The following is a 14678-nucleotide window of genomic DNA, read 5'->3' as shown; positions in this document are numbered from 1 at the left end:
CATAAAACAAAACCCCTCTGCTGATAATTTTGGGGTTAAAAACTATAAAAGCGCATCATGAAGCAACTTTTACCGAGAAGGAGAGATAAAAATTTTTTTTAGGTGAATTGATTTGAAAACTGCCTAAACGAAAATCCCATGTTTCACATAAATTAACGTCTACGAAAAGCACAAAGTTTCTTTTCATAAAACGAGTTTATTATAATTTCTGCGACGTCGATCGCAAATTTCTTCTTATTGCAGCTTGTGTTTTGTAAAAAGGTGAATTTTCAATTTTTTAAGGCGAGTAATAAAACTTAAATATGACTTCGAGAGCAGATTTAGAGATGAAAGACATTTACACTAAATGTCTTTCAACTCTAATTTTTTACTCAAATCAGTTCATGATAAATATCCTTTTGATTTTAATATCTTATTATTGCTTAAAAAACACTACTTCAGTGGTGTATTAAGTTCATTGATCTACTATCGCCGTTTATAGTGAATAATAATACCATTTGAGTTTTCTGTTTTCTCACATTAATACCTGTTGTTTTGATTTTTTGAATGGGAAATTGTGAACACAGTGACCTTTTAATGCGCTTTTAGGTGTCATCTTTTAGTAAACCTTGCTCTGAGCAACTGTAAAAGGGTTGAACACTCGTCAAAATATCATATATGCTATACGGTGGTAATTTCTTGTTTTTTCCTTTTTTTCGTGTATTTCACATGGATGTTGGATAATTAGTCAACTGTCGAAATAAATCATTATCGAGATTCAGTCTAAAGGATTTTATTTGTTTTTATTATGCTTTTCTTTGTTTTTATTTTTTCCGCCGCGTTTATTTCATCCTTGATTTCTGGCGAGCTATTTTTTTTGTTTGGTTGTTGTAGTTGATTATGACTAAGACTAATAAAAAATCTGAGAAAAACATCCTTATTCGTGTACATGAAAAAAAGTTTATTACCGACGAACCCGGTCAATTTTTGAACCCTTAAATGTCTCCTATTTCGAAAATACACCGAAAATTTCTGAAATCGTAGCATAATTTTTTTTACCTTTTCACTGGTTGCGTTTAAAAATGTCCCAAATTTCAGGCGTCTTTGAACTTTTTTATGGATGCACATGTTTGTCCACTTCTAATTGGAATAAATTTTCAAACATTCTATAATTTGTTTTGATTATGACGTTTAAATAATAGCAATTTCCATAAATTATAACGAGTTCTCCGTAAAAAATATTTCATCCGGAAAACGCACTTCAGAACAATCATCTTAACTTCATTTAAACTTAAAAATGAAAAACTCAATTGAAAAATCTCGCGGCGTCCAGTTATTTTTTAATGTCCCTTTCGAACCGGACTTCAAAAGGATCCAGTTTTTTTATACTTTTTCAATTAGGTCATATTGTTTTATCCATTTATCTTATTATTTCTCTGTTATCTTGGTTTGATATTTTTATTAGTATACAATTTTTAAAAGCAGTCCCAAGTAAGTTGTTTTTTTTTAAATTATTGTTTAGTCTAAGCAACCCTCAAACGAAACTTCAAATACTGGAACTTCAAGCGCAACTTCAGGCATGAAAAACTTATTTCGGGCTGCAACGGGACGAACTTCTTCTAGTGGTGCCACCGCTAGGAATTTATCGTCAACGCCGACAACAACGCGACAACAACTTCATTCAGTTGGAGGAGAAAACTTGAACGCCCCGAAAGATAACGAAAGCACAAACTATGAAGTTAGTTTTTTTATTCTATAAATAATTCGTTTTGTATATTTCCATTCGCATTTTGAAACTAATTAAATTTTAAATTAATATTTAACACAGGTTCTCGAAGAATACCTGAAAAGGATAGGAAAAGTTTCATACATTTTTGAACATTTTGGACAATGCAAACTTAAAATTTGCTCCAATAACTCAAATTAAAATGTTAGTTATTTTGCAAGAATTTATACTTTTTTTCAAATCGCTATTTTTTAAAGCTACAAAACCAATACAGTCCGTCTCAAAAATATTGATCACAAAAATTCACCATTTTATGCCGAATCTATAATTGAAAAAGAAAGATAGGGCAAATCGTAGTACATTTTCAGCCATCTTCTCATGTTCAATTACATCTTAAATCCCCACCTACCTTTGAACCCGAGGCCTTAGCCGCCCATAATTATATACATTGTTTCTCTGGAGTAGAATGGTAGCCTCAAATCCCTGGTTTTTACTAACCAGTCTTAACTAATAATAACCAGATCGATATACATTAGTTGGGATTAGGGCGTAAACTAAAAAGAAGGAATTGGGGTAAAAATAGCCACAAGGCTAAATCAGCCTGTTTTTTTTTTCTACACCAACTGGAAAAATCAAGAATTTTTTTTATGATTGCATCATGTATGCATTTATTATTGATTTGATATATCGGATATATCAGTATTGCAACCGCAATGTCCTTTTTTGGAGTTTCAATTTTTGAGGTTTGAGAAAAATGGAAATCGCTTGTCTAACTTTTTGATTTTTCTTAGTGTGAAGTTTGATATTTATGGTGAAAATTATTTGAACCTTTAAATTTTTGAACCCCGGTAAGAGGGCAATATTGTTTATTTAGGAAGGTGCGAGTTTACTATGAAATGATTTTATAGCCTCTTAAGCTGTCTGTTTGAGCTCTGAAATAACTTCAAAAGAGCCTGCTCCTGTTATTAAAACTTATAGATTACTCTAACCTTCATTTCAAAGAATCAAACAACACTTTCAACTAGAGGGAACTGTTTCCATCTAAGCATATACCGTAACAAGAACAGGTAATATTGAAATATATCCGGATATTTTGGATTTCTTTCACCTCAAATTTTGCCAGTGTCACAATTTTACAACTTCAAAGCCAATAAATTCACTTATGTTCTGATGATGAAAGCAACTGGTATTGGTATCAAGTAAAATCCGGCACATAACCTGATAAAATGGGGGTAATTTTGTTTAAACAGTGGGTTCTTTTTAGACGGGTAAAAACGCCCGCAGCCGATCACGTGGTGCACAGCCGCCCAAAACGCCATCATCGCCGGTCAGAAAGCGGGACGCAAGTGGCGGCAACAAAGCTATAGAACATGAAAACTCCCCCGCAACCGATTTGGCGCAAGAGTTGTGCTTGGAAATTGATGACGATGCCACTAAGCCGACAACAGCTGAAAGTTCCACTAAGCAGAATGATGATCAGGGCATAGTTTTAGATGAAAATGGAGAATTGATGGATAACTCAGAGTTTGATTTATTAAGAAGACATCAAAGAAGATCACATAAATCTAAAGGAAAAGTTCCCAGGAAGTACATTTACGATCGAGGCGTGTACAGACGGAGCAAACGATTCGGTTAGTTTTCTCATGTTTTTTCATGATCAGTAACTTTTTTGTAGTTATTTGTTATACCTTAGTCGGATCAAAAAGAACTACCAGAGACGGTTGAAGACACTTTTATCCCGGGTTGACCAAAAATGCTAGTCATATAATTTTTATATATGGAAAAACGCGAATCATATGCCTTTCATGCAATTCAATAAGAACAAAAAATTGCGTGGAAGTTGTATGATCAGTGTCTTTTATATATGGAAATTTTAGTAATAGTAATTCGCCATAAAACAAAAAAAATTTTTTTTTTTTTTTTCAAATTGAATTTCTCGAAGTTATTGAGCTGTGTTTGTAATCGAACAGAAGTGACACAGACCATGGCTTACTGAAAAGTAGAGTAATCGAAAATTTGATCGCATTGCATTTACAATGCACTGGAAATGACCTGAATTGTCTTACACATATGAATTAGTGAAAATATCAAACTTTCAAAATTGAGCAAAAATTTTAAAAAATGATCATTTTCAAAAAGTTAAATTTTGATAAATCAGGCGCTGATCAAGGCATACATTAACAAACAATAAAAATTGAAAAGTGTGTAGCGCGTTGCTGATAAAATTATACAGACAAATAGAAAAAAAAACAAATTTTGTTTGTACGAGACTACGTAAAAATTAAAATTTTGAAATAAATATTTTTTTTAGAATGAAAGTCGTTTTGCAGTTGAAATCAAATCAAATTTTCGAAAGTTTTTCGAAACTAAGCAGAAAACTTTTGTTTTCGCCGTCAAAAAAAATCTAATTATACAATTTCCACGTAAGCAAATTGTAGGATTAGCATGTTTTAGACAAAGTTTTTCCTTATTTATGAAAATACACCAACTGTTATGCCAAAACGAGCAAAAAATTTATTCGAAGCACAAAGACACTATTTATTGAAATTTAATAAAGTTGTTTGTTAGCTTATTTTTCAAAGAGTTAATGGAATTGTATGATTAGCGTTTTAGGTCTTTAGGTAAACCCGGGCTTGATACATGATTTCACCTTTTTGGTCCTTTTCTTTTTTTTCAAACTGCTCGATTTTAAAAAAATTTTTACAAAAAAAAATCGTTCAAACGGCTCAAAAATTTTCAGTGCGAGATAATTGTGCTAAGCAAACAAAATTGCATTTGACACTTAAGCTTGCAAAATTGAGTTTATCATAAAAATGATATCTATATGGGCAAGGCACAAGAACACATTATGACCGTGTTTTTGCGTTGTTGAAGGCGACCCAATAACGATTCTAAGATTTTTTGGGTTTAGTAGTTAATCATTTCGATCTATAGGAGTCATTTTGCTTTTTCAGAGAAAAACGAACTCACCGTTAATTTTTGTTTTCAAATGATTTCTTTGCGAAACTCATAGCATTTTGCAAAAAACACAAATTTTTGTTCCGACCATTTAAAAAACGTGGAAGAACTTTGTTTTCGGTTGTGTTTTAATTTTCTATGCTGTTTTTTTTCACACAAAATGGGGTAGAACAAATTATTGCCGGTTAGGTCGAATGGCAAACCAAAAAAAAACTATTCAATCGTGATTCGAAGGACATAAAAAAATTTCCCAAATATTCCTCGTTATTGCGAAGAACCATTTTAATTTTTATTTCAGAATAAAGTGAGCAAGCAGGTTACAACAACCTAGTTATGCTTAATATAAGCCTGAAAACTTAGTGTGAGCCTATTAAATTAAATTTTGAAGTTTTTAGCGCCATTTTGGGATCCAAAAATTTTGAAAAAATCAAAATTTTCCTGCAAGAAAAAATATGAAAAATAATTGATTTTTAAAATTTTTTTCAAGATTTTGTTTGTTTTTCTGCTCAAACTAACTCTAATTGAATTTTAAAAAAATTGATCAGTAATTTTTTGAAAACTATGCTCGGAACAGTCTATGCTACTTGCCTTATTTTGATTTAAGTTTCTTAAATTTTCAAGGAAACCTTGAAATTGAAAAGCATTAAGGCTTAGTTCAATTAAAAAACAAACGTTTTTCAAGAAAAAATCAACCATAAATTTTTAGTGATTAAAAAAATTGTTTTTTTTTCAAGTTTTCTTTTTCTTCTGAAAAAACATTATTCAGAATATTTACTTTAATTGTTCTTGTACTTTTTGATTGATTTTTTGAATCAGTATAACTGATCAAAATTTTAGTGTTTTTGATTTGTCGCGGTTACATTTTTGGAGTTTGTATCACAACAAATTAATTTTCTCCGAATCCGAAATCAAAATTTTGGCCCACATTTTTTTCATATTTTTGTCCAATTTCCCTGTATTACTATGACCGTCGATCAATTATGGCTGTAGTGCCATTAATGAACAAATTTTTCTCAAGAACAATTCAAACAGTATTTTTTCAGTGATGAAAACACATTAGTTCTTTTTTCCCTTTTTATTTTTCCATCTGATAAAACAAGTTTCGGAAAAGATTCAAATTAATTGTTCTTGCGCTCTTTTGAATGGTTTTCCTTGCACCAGAATAACTGATCAAATTTTTCAGTGATTAAAGAATTTTTTTTTCAAGTTTTCTTTTCCTTCTGAGAAAGCAAATTTCTGAATCGATTTAGCTTAATAGCTTTTGTGCTTTTTTGAATAGTTTTCCTTGCAACATCTGATCAAGTTTTTATTATTTTTTGATTTGTTGCTGATTTATTTTAAGTATTTGTATCACAACAACTTTTCCCCACATCTGCAATCAAAATTTTGTGTTTGAGAGGTAAAAATTATTATTGAATTCAGCTTAACACTGAAATTTTTTTAACCTCTTTTGTAGGTCAATTTCATTTTTTACTATAATCACCAAAAAATGACCGAAATTACACTTTTATTCATCATTCAAAAATCTGAAGGAGTTTTGGGCTAAAAGCAGACTATGATTGATTTGCAATATTTCATCACGAAATGACGTATAAATTGTTTTTTTTGGCATGCAGAGATTTTGAACCGGATGTTCATCTGGCAGAATTTATTTTTAATAAACTTTTTTTTGTGAAAATGCCTGTTGATAAATTTTGTGGTTTCAGCTGTTAATTATCCTAAAACTACATACTTTGCCTTCAAAATTGAAATCTTTTGAGTTCATTTCCATTAGAAAGATTTGAACACTTTATATGTGAACCAAAATTCGCTTTTAGATATGGTCGATACACCGCCTCACGCTATACAATGATTGCATCAAATTCTCCAGCCGGGAAAAACGAACTAGTGATTAAAATATAAATTACTTTTTCTATTTCGATCCGGCTGAGATCATAAACCCAGTTTACCAATTTATAACTAGGAAAAACCACCACTAACCAAATTAACCCAACATAGAAGAAGCTAACTCAAATATAATTTGCTCAGGTCGACTTGCTAGGCTTAAAATAGCTCCGCCTTTTGCGATTTTAGGAATTTGTAATTTTAATGATATTCACAAGATTGTCTGCAAAATATGCGCATCTTTTGTTCAAAGCGCCGCCTTTTTTAACACTGCAGCCTTCGGCCTGATATGAACAAATTCTATCATTCACTTTATAAATGCCACGGTATGAGTCAAGTTATTAAGAAAAATGGTAATTAAAAAAAGAAACTAATTTAAATTGAAATGTAGCTAAAGGCACATGATGAGAAAATTTTTAAAAAGTTAAAAAAGTGAAAAACTTAATAGACGGGAAAAAATTTATCTGGTTAACAAAAACTTTTAGCCAGTGGTGTGATGAGGGGGGGGGGGGGGGGGGGGGTGTTGGACATTCGACCGCTCCCTTCTCAATTATAGTTGCTAAACTTTTCCAAAGAATCCCCCATTTGGTATCCATCACGACATCCATTTTTGGCTGGCAAACTTCATTTTTTTTAAAAGCGCTTTAGGCGCCAAGATAACTAAATTTGAGGGGGGGGGGGGCGTCAAAAAAAATTTTCAAAAAGGGCTCAAACGTCATTTTTAGGCTGTTTTTTTCTTCAAAATTTCAAAAGTTTGCCTGTCGTCAGAAAATTTTCGATAAAAAAGGGCTCTTAAAGGAAACTCAAATTTGTCACTTTACAAATAAAGGTCGACAAAAACTTCATTTTTTTTGAATAACCGCTCCCCCTCTTTTAAAAAATTTCTGCGCACGCCACTGCTTTTCAGCAATATTTAAAAAAAACAACTGTTCGATTTTGCAAGCAGATTTATATTGAAATTTTTTGGGGTTGAACATATCAAATTAAACCGAACCTGTAGTTTTCAGAAAGTAGCTTCATTAGAGCTCAGAAAATAAAAGCAAAAAAAAAGAGAGATATTTTTCAATATTTCGAAATCCTCTTCACTCCACTTAGACTGTTATGATTTCTCCCCTTTTTATATAGGTCGAAAAATTAACTTGTCAAAACTCAATTAAGAATTGAATGACTAAACGTTCATTGGTTTTTATTTGAATTCTGCGAAAAAGTGTTTCTGATTCTTCTTTTTGTTTCGTGAAAAACTATAGCATCCAACAAAACCGTTGGCTTTTACTTTCTCAGAAACGTGAGCCTTATCGAAGCCAAAAGCCTGATTAATTAATACCCTCCTTGAGTTTTTTTGTACTCCAGTTAATTAAACCAAGTTGAAGTTTTCATTTTTTCTACTATCAAAATCAAGTTTTTGCTAATTGAGTTGTTTTCTGTAAAGAATACCAGACAAATTGTTTATGAAGGGAATTCTGATTAAATCGTGTCACTTCTTATGCAACTGCATTTTCAGTTCCCCGCCGCGCTTTCTTCCTCGTTGATTATTTCTTCAAACTTTTGAAGATGGTGCCGCTTTTTCCTCCCAATCGGGAAAAAAAACCCAGAGGAGAAAAGATGAATAAAAAAGAAGAACTGAATGAACAAAGTGTGAAATATTTAAAGCTATGTTAAGAGATCGAATTCTCTTTTGCACCATCGATTCATCTTACATGAAGAGAGTCTTGTCTTGACTCTTCAAAAAATCAGAAGAACTGCAAGCCTTTTATTTTTGTAAAAATAGAGCGTATAATTTTTATCTCAAGTTTTTTTTTCCTAGTTTTTTATTCAAATCAAAATTTGTGGAAAAAAGGTAAAAAATTTACAGGGAAAAAATCAATAATTGCGGACTAAATTACAAAGTGTTCTCAGCTGGGTAGACTTTTTATCTTGTTGGCGCTATTCAGCGCCGCTATTTTTCCGGAAAACAGACTAATTGTCCTCTACTGCTTATTTCACATCCACATATACTTGAAGTGTAATGATATTAATCAAATAAAGCGTTTTTAGACTTTTTGTTGTAATAAACTGTTTGATTATCCGATCCCAACCTTTGTAAAATTATGAAGCTATCCCAACAAAATTGAATTAAATTGGACAGAGCGTTTTTACATTCCTCTTGAATTTGTTCTTTTTAAGCTTTTTTTTTCTAAATTATTGTATCGTTTTTTAACAGGAAACTCGATGTCATCTTTGAGTACAATTGATCAGCATCATCAACACAATTCACACTCCCACCACCATCCCAGAGGGGGAGGGGGAGAGAGGGGGGACAACAAAGAACCCTCTTCATCCCGACCCCACAACCACCACCCCCACGATCTTCCCGCGACATCATCCTCCCGACACCATCACCACCGCCGCCGCGAATCCTCAGGGGGTCCTCCTGGAGGAGGGGGGCAATACACTCTGTACGACGGAGCTTATTTGACCAAACCGGCGAAAGAATCGCCGGGTGAACAAAAACGAAGACACCGCGTGAACAGAAATTTGGAGGCGGAGGATTTCTCGACTGATCACAGGGTACGCTTTAGTTCATTAGAAATAGAATAATTTAACAATCTTAAAATAATATACTTTTCTCGGTTTTACGGACAGTTCGTTGTAATGAGAAGTTAGTTAACTCATCATTTGCCGAGCAACGAACTTGAACGGACGCTGAAAACTTTTTAGTTCGGTGCTCGGCAAAATGATGAATTATGCTAAATCATCATTGTAACAAACCGTCATTGAAGCAAACCATCCCTGCAAGTAGAAATCAAAAAGTATTGTTTCTAAATCTCATTCAAAAAAAAATTATTTTCTATATTTAGTGCTTCACTTCAAATCAAGAATTTTGTCTTTTTTGAAAACATAATCTAAACTTACATTTTAAGAAGTCGCATATCGCATATCATGCGAATGTCTAATCTACTTTGTAATAAGGATTTTCCGGGTTGGGTTACTAATTACTCTGTAGGGAATATGCTAGCTCAGACTAATGGCTTGTCTAAGTGGCAAAGTATCAAATTTCTTTCCCCTCCGAAATGCAGGGGATAAATATCTCTGCTGAAAAGTACCGCGAATACGAATTCCTTCGAATGCCTTCATGGATAAATTATGGCTCAAAAATTAAAATGACATGTTTTATAATAAACGGATGAGTTCAAGTCATTAATCAAATTTTGGGCCTCAGTTTCTTATCAAAAACATCAACAAGTTTATGTTATTGATCACAACTAGTAAGTCAGAAGTAATAACCTCATATTTCAAAAAATGAGAACTTTTTTATATGTTTTAAAACCTGATTCCAATTTCATAATTTTTGTCTCAAATTTCAAATCAGTGAAAATGACATCTGATTGAAGTAGGTTTACAGACAACTACATGCAAATGATGGAAAGAAAAGAATAAATTACGCACCAAGAATTGAATTTAAAAGTTCAAAGTCAATATTATTATACTTCACATGGTTCCAAGTTGAAGCGCAAAAATGCAGACGTGAATTTTAAGAACTCTGTTTGATTGCTATCTCTGTTTGACAATAAAGGTTAATTTAAGGACTTTTCAAAAATGTAAGGACTCGACTTTTTTCGAGTTAGGTGAAAATAAACAGAGCGGTAACATTGCAAACTTTGAAATAGATAGCACTAGCGGAATCACCACTACGTTAACCTAATAGGTTCTCTTCTAGTATTTTGTATGACATCCATTTTTGGATACCTGACTCTAAAATATTTCTACAAGCGACTCCGGTATCAATTTATACGAAACTTGAGGAGGTTGAACGTGCCAAAAATTGGCTATTTTTTGGTAAAATGGATCGAAACGCCTTATCTGTGTGTTTGACCTCTCTTATTTGAATTTATCGCCGCGGCAAATTTTTTTAGCAAAAATGTTTCGCTATAGTTGTTTGAGAGAGCTCGGAAAATCAATTTGGTTGACCATATGTCTTTCGATGATGCTCATATGAACTCATATTTTCCTATTCTTTTCATTTAAAGTTTGCATACCTTCCAAAATTCGCATCTGTCTTCAGATATTCAACTTATTTGTAAGTATTGATACTTTCCTCGTGGTTAATTTGGTCTCTTTTTTTCCAGGGGGGTCAAAGTTCGGCTGCTCACTTGATGTCCAAATGCAGATGTGGATGTTCCAAACACATTGCAGCCCTGGACGCCAAAGTGGAGTTTCTGAAGGAGGCCATTTTGGACGAACTGAAGCTGAGTGAAGAAGTGACCGATAAGAAGATTGTCGATTTAGACGAAAAAACGACACATCAGGTACCAGAAAAATACAAAACTTGAAAATCAAAACTAACTGAGGGCGCTTTGTAAGAAAATCTGGTCTGTTACATAAGAATTTTGAATATTAGAATGTTAAAAAAAGTTGAAAAGATCAAAGATTTTTGATTTTTTGAAGGGCTCATGAGAGAAAAATTAGCAAAAAAAATTAACAAAATTTCAAAACAGTAACTAACCCAAGTCGCAATTTTTGGCAAATTTACTTTTAAAATAATTATTTTGAAGATCAAACTGTACTAAAGCTGGAAAGAAAGTAATGTTTAACTTTTCAACATTCTCAGGAAAAAAGTTACGTCAGTAACAAGCTTAAAACAAAAACAGTAAGAAGTTTGCCAAAAAAAATTTACCGATAAATTTTCGAAATTTTAAGGTGGCTTGCGTGGACAAGTTATGCCGAGAGAGAATTTCGGCCGAGCGAACAGAGTGCAATCACAGAATGGACAGACGGGCCCTTCAGGAGAGAATCGTCTACTCCAAGGAACTCCGAAAACTCGAGGTTTTTAAGCAGTCCTTTCTTTGATTAGTTTCAAACTAATTTCACTTTTTGTTCTCATCAAAAACAAGACCGAGCAAAACAAAGCTGCACAATACGAAATTGTTCTATTGCAGAAAAAAAATCATTTTTTTGGAAACTTGCACCGGATATTAAGTTTCTTTCGTTTGAAAAACTTTTACAGAAAAGCAGAAAATGTTAGATTTTTTTAATTATCTTTAGCTTCGTATGGAAAACACAATGAAAGTATGGTGCGAGGCTAGATACAGACGGGTGAACGAACGCATTGGAAGCCAGATGAATTTCTACCCTACGCTCTCGTCAACTGTCAGTCCCGGAGGAACCGCCCTCGGAAAACGCCGACACAGTTGTGGTGACGTCGACCCGAGAAACCTAAGTGTCGCCGCAATTACCAGTCAAGACGAATCGGGAGCCGAGACTACTAACTCCTCCTCTAAGTCGGGCTACCGCGACTCGGGTGCGTTCGAATCCCACTCGAAAGCGTCATCGCAAGATTATCCAGTGACGACAACATCGGGAGGTGAATCACTTGGAACAACACCAAGCGAAACAGGAGCTTCGTTGTCGTTCGCTCCAACTCGGTCCAAGAATGTTTCGGGGAACTTTGTCGGTGATTCACATGGGTTCTCGGGGTTTCAACCAATTGAAGAAAAGCCAGGAGTATCAGGAAGATATCCCAATGTTTTCCATAATACTTCAGATGACGCAGAGTCGGTTATTGATACCGAGAGCATCTCGCATCTTCCGGTGCTCCATGGATTGCCGTCCGACAGCATGAAACCGAATGATTTCGCTTCTCTCGCCATTCCGCCACTGCTCACAAAAGACGTTCGGGTCATTTCCGACAACAAAAGGTCCATAAGCGCTCATAGTGACCAGGCCAAAATGGCTTCGGAGGAAATCATGACCCAGTTACAGCAGAACTATGGCTCGATTCACTATAAAGACTCAAGTCGTGGCTGCTCTCATGGTATGAAAAGTTCGTCATATTACAGAGCAGCCAGCACTTCTGTTTCCGGGTCGCATAACAGCGGGGCTAAAATGTCTCTAAGTCCTCTAACAGCTCAGAGGTCACAGGCAAGATTCAGTTCAGTTTCGGGAGCTGGAGTGACCCCTTCTTACCAAGAAGTGAGTGCTCAGTTGAAGGCCATTCAACAGCAGGCGGCGAGATCAAAGGTGGTTAGAAATAGTTCGCTAAGTGATGAACGCAAATCGCATGATTCATCCGGAAGTGCAAACGGATCTCTGAACGAAGGAAAAACCGGAAATAACAATGAACAAATGTTGAGTTTTCAAACTCCAATCGGATCATGGGAGGATAAAAATACACGACATTTAACCGATTTGGAAGCTTCAATGAAGAAGCATTACGAAAAAGACCAACAAGCTTTGAAGCAGAAAATTCGAAATTTAGAACAAATGCTGAAATCTTACCAGCAGCCCTCCAATGGAAACTCCGAAAGTCATCAAAAATCTCAAATTGAGAACTAATTTAAAGTTTTTTAAAACTCACCGAAGCTTTAAATGGAACTAAAACTGGTGGTTAATAAATTGTCTTCTTATGTGCAAAGGTACTTTTGTGTTACAAATGATAACAGTCTGTAAAAATTTGGAATTTTATAAATGCATGATTATGATATCAAAAAAGAGATATTTTGCATATTCTGTTTAATTGCAGTTTTTCTCATATGTTTTCCTGAGCTGCTCAGCACTATTTCGACAAATTTTGTTTAATTTACTGCTTCCTTAAGTTTTTTCCTTAAAATTATATAATTAACGAGGGCGTAGAATTGTAAGACACTTTAAAAAAAAAATAAAAGATATTCAGAAATTTTTTCTGTCGATCCTGGAAAAAAGGAAATATATAATTTTGATTGATTATATTAAATTTTTTTCACAAATTATTCATGGTTTACCCGTGTCTGTTGAGTTTCACAAGGTTTTTAATTTTTTTTGCGTGTAATTTTTTAAAAGGTAAAATTTAAAAAATCAAAAAAACTTGTAACTGTTAAAGATTTCAAAATCAAAATTATATGAATTCTTTTAAAAATGAAATTTTGGTATTAGTTCAAAAAATTTTGATTAAAACACGGGTTGAGTTCAAGTTAAATTTAGTGGTAAAAAATGAAAATTTAGTGGTTGCCATGGATGGCTGCCATGGACAACACTTAAAAGGCCTATTTTTTGTATGGCATGGTTATTTATGCCTTGATCAATGCCTAGTTACTAAAAATTTCAAACTCTAAAAATTTTCATCTTTTAAAATTTTTGGCAAATATGAAAAGATTGATACTTTCATTATATCATTTGCGTCAGACAATTTCAAAACAACTTTGATTGCTTCCTATGCATCGTATTTGTAAGACGTTTCAAACATTGGTGACTATGATTTTGAGAAAAAAACCTATGGTTCAAAAAAAATCACCAACTAAATTTTTTTTTGGTTTATGGAAAATTCTAGTCAAACACACTTCAAATAGCGAAAAACCACTTATCATAGATCTTCTAAGCAATTTTTTAGACTAATGGAAATGCACGTAAAGTGTATGATAAGCAGTTTTCCACATATAAAAGTTTTCTACGGAAGCATTACTGAACTAGCCCCTGAATATTGCAGGCAAATAACACTTTTAATAACACTTTTAATTGCAGAATTTTACATGAGTCAGCGCTGGAAAAATTTAGTAATAAGGATACTACAAAAAAGCGATAACTTACAGTAAAATTCTACCCGCGAAGTTTCTGACATTTTCGTTGAACCAACCTCACAATTATTAGGCGAAGTTACGTCACAGTTGAGTTTCAACAAGCTTTCTCTGAGATAGTAAATAATGAAAAAAAACAAGGACTTGCTCGAAATTTTTTCTCGTCACTGAAAAAGTGGTCAGGGTAAATCTTGTCTGTATACCATTGCCATCAAGCTGCCCAAGTGACATTAAAAACCTATAACTAACAACAATTTAAAAGACTTCATTGTTCAAGGTGATTTCCAACACCAACAAGCTGTAGAGCTCATTGATATCACTTGGTGAGAACATGAGAACTAAGAATAATCAGGCGGCTCAGTTCGCTATGCAAGAAACCAATCTTTAAACTGCAGAAAAAAAACAAAAAATTGAGCAGAAATTTTTCATGGCGGATCTCATTTAATTTTCTAAGGAGATGAGAAGTATATCGTTCACCAAAAATAAATAATCACAACTAAGGTTCAGTTTGCAACTGTTTGTTCGAAAAAAAAGCAAGGCTATGGAACAGCGTCGTTTCAATTCATTATTACCTTCTCTAAAACCGGGCCCCCTGTTAAAACGTC

The 14678-nt window shown here is 33.6% G+C and overlaps 1 protein-coding gene across 3 annotated transcripts in view; it reads left to right on the top strand.

Moving 5' to 3' along the window:
• LOC134852854 (uncharacterized) overlaps nt 1-13057 on the top strand; it is a 55841-nt gene extending 42784 nt beyond the window's left edge. For all 3 annotated transcript variants that reach the window (XM_063868687.1, XM_063868689.1, XM_063868688.1), the window contains exons 9-14: nt 1502-1717; nt 2970-3336; nt 8748-9094; nt 10654-10833; nt 11225-11350; nt 11570-13057. In XM_063868687.1, the coding sequence (XP_063724757.1) occupies nt 1502-1717; nt 2970-3336; nt 8748-9094; nt 10654-10833; nt 11225-11350; nt 11570-12859 (2526 nt within the window). In that variant the 3' untranslated portion in view covers nt 12860-13057. The remainder of the gene's footprint in view (nt 1-1501; nt 1718-2969; nt 3337-8747; nt 9095-10653; nt 10834-11224; nt 11351-11569) is intronic.
• Nucleotides 13058-14678: the final 1621 nt, after the last annotated feature.

The sequence above is a fragment of the Symsagittifera roscoffensis genome, chromosome 8, assembly GCF_963678635.1.
Source record: "Symsagittifera roscoffensis chromosome 8, txSymRosc1.1, whole genome shotgun sequence".
In the NCBI taxonomy this organism is placed as follows: Eukaryota; Metazoa; Xenacoelomorpha; order Acoela; family Convolutidae; genus Symsagittifera; species Symsagittifera roscoffensis.
Note: the sequence above shows the minus strand (reverse complement) of the source record. Positions and strands in the feature narration are given on the sequence as shown.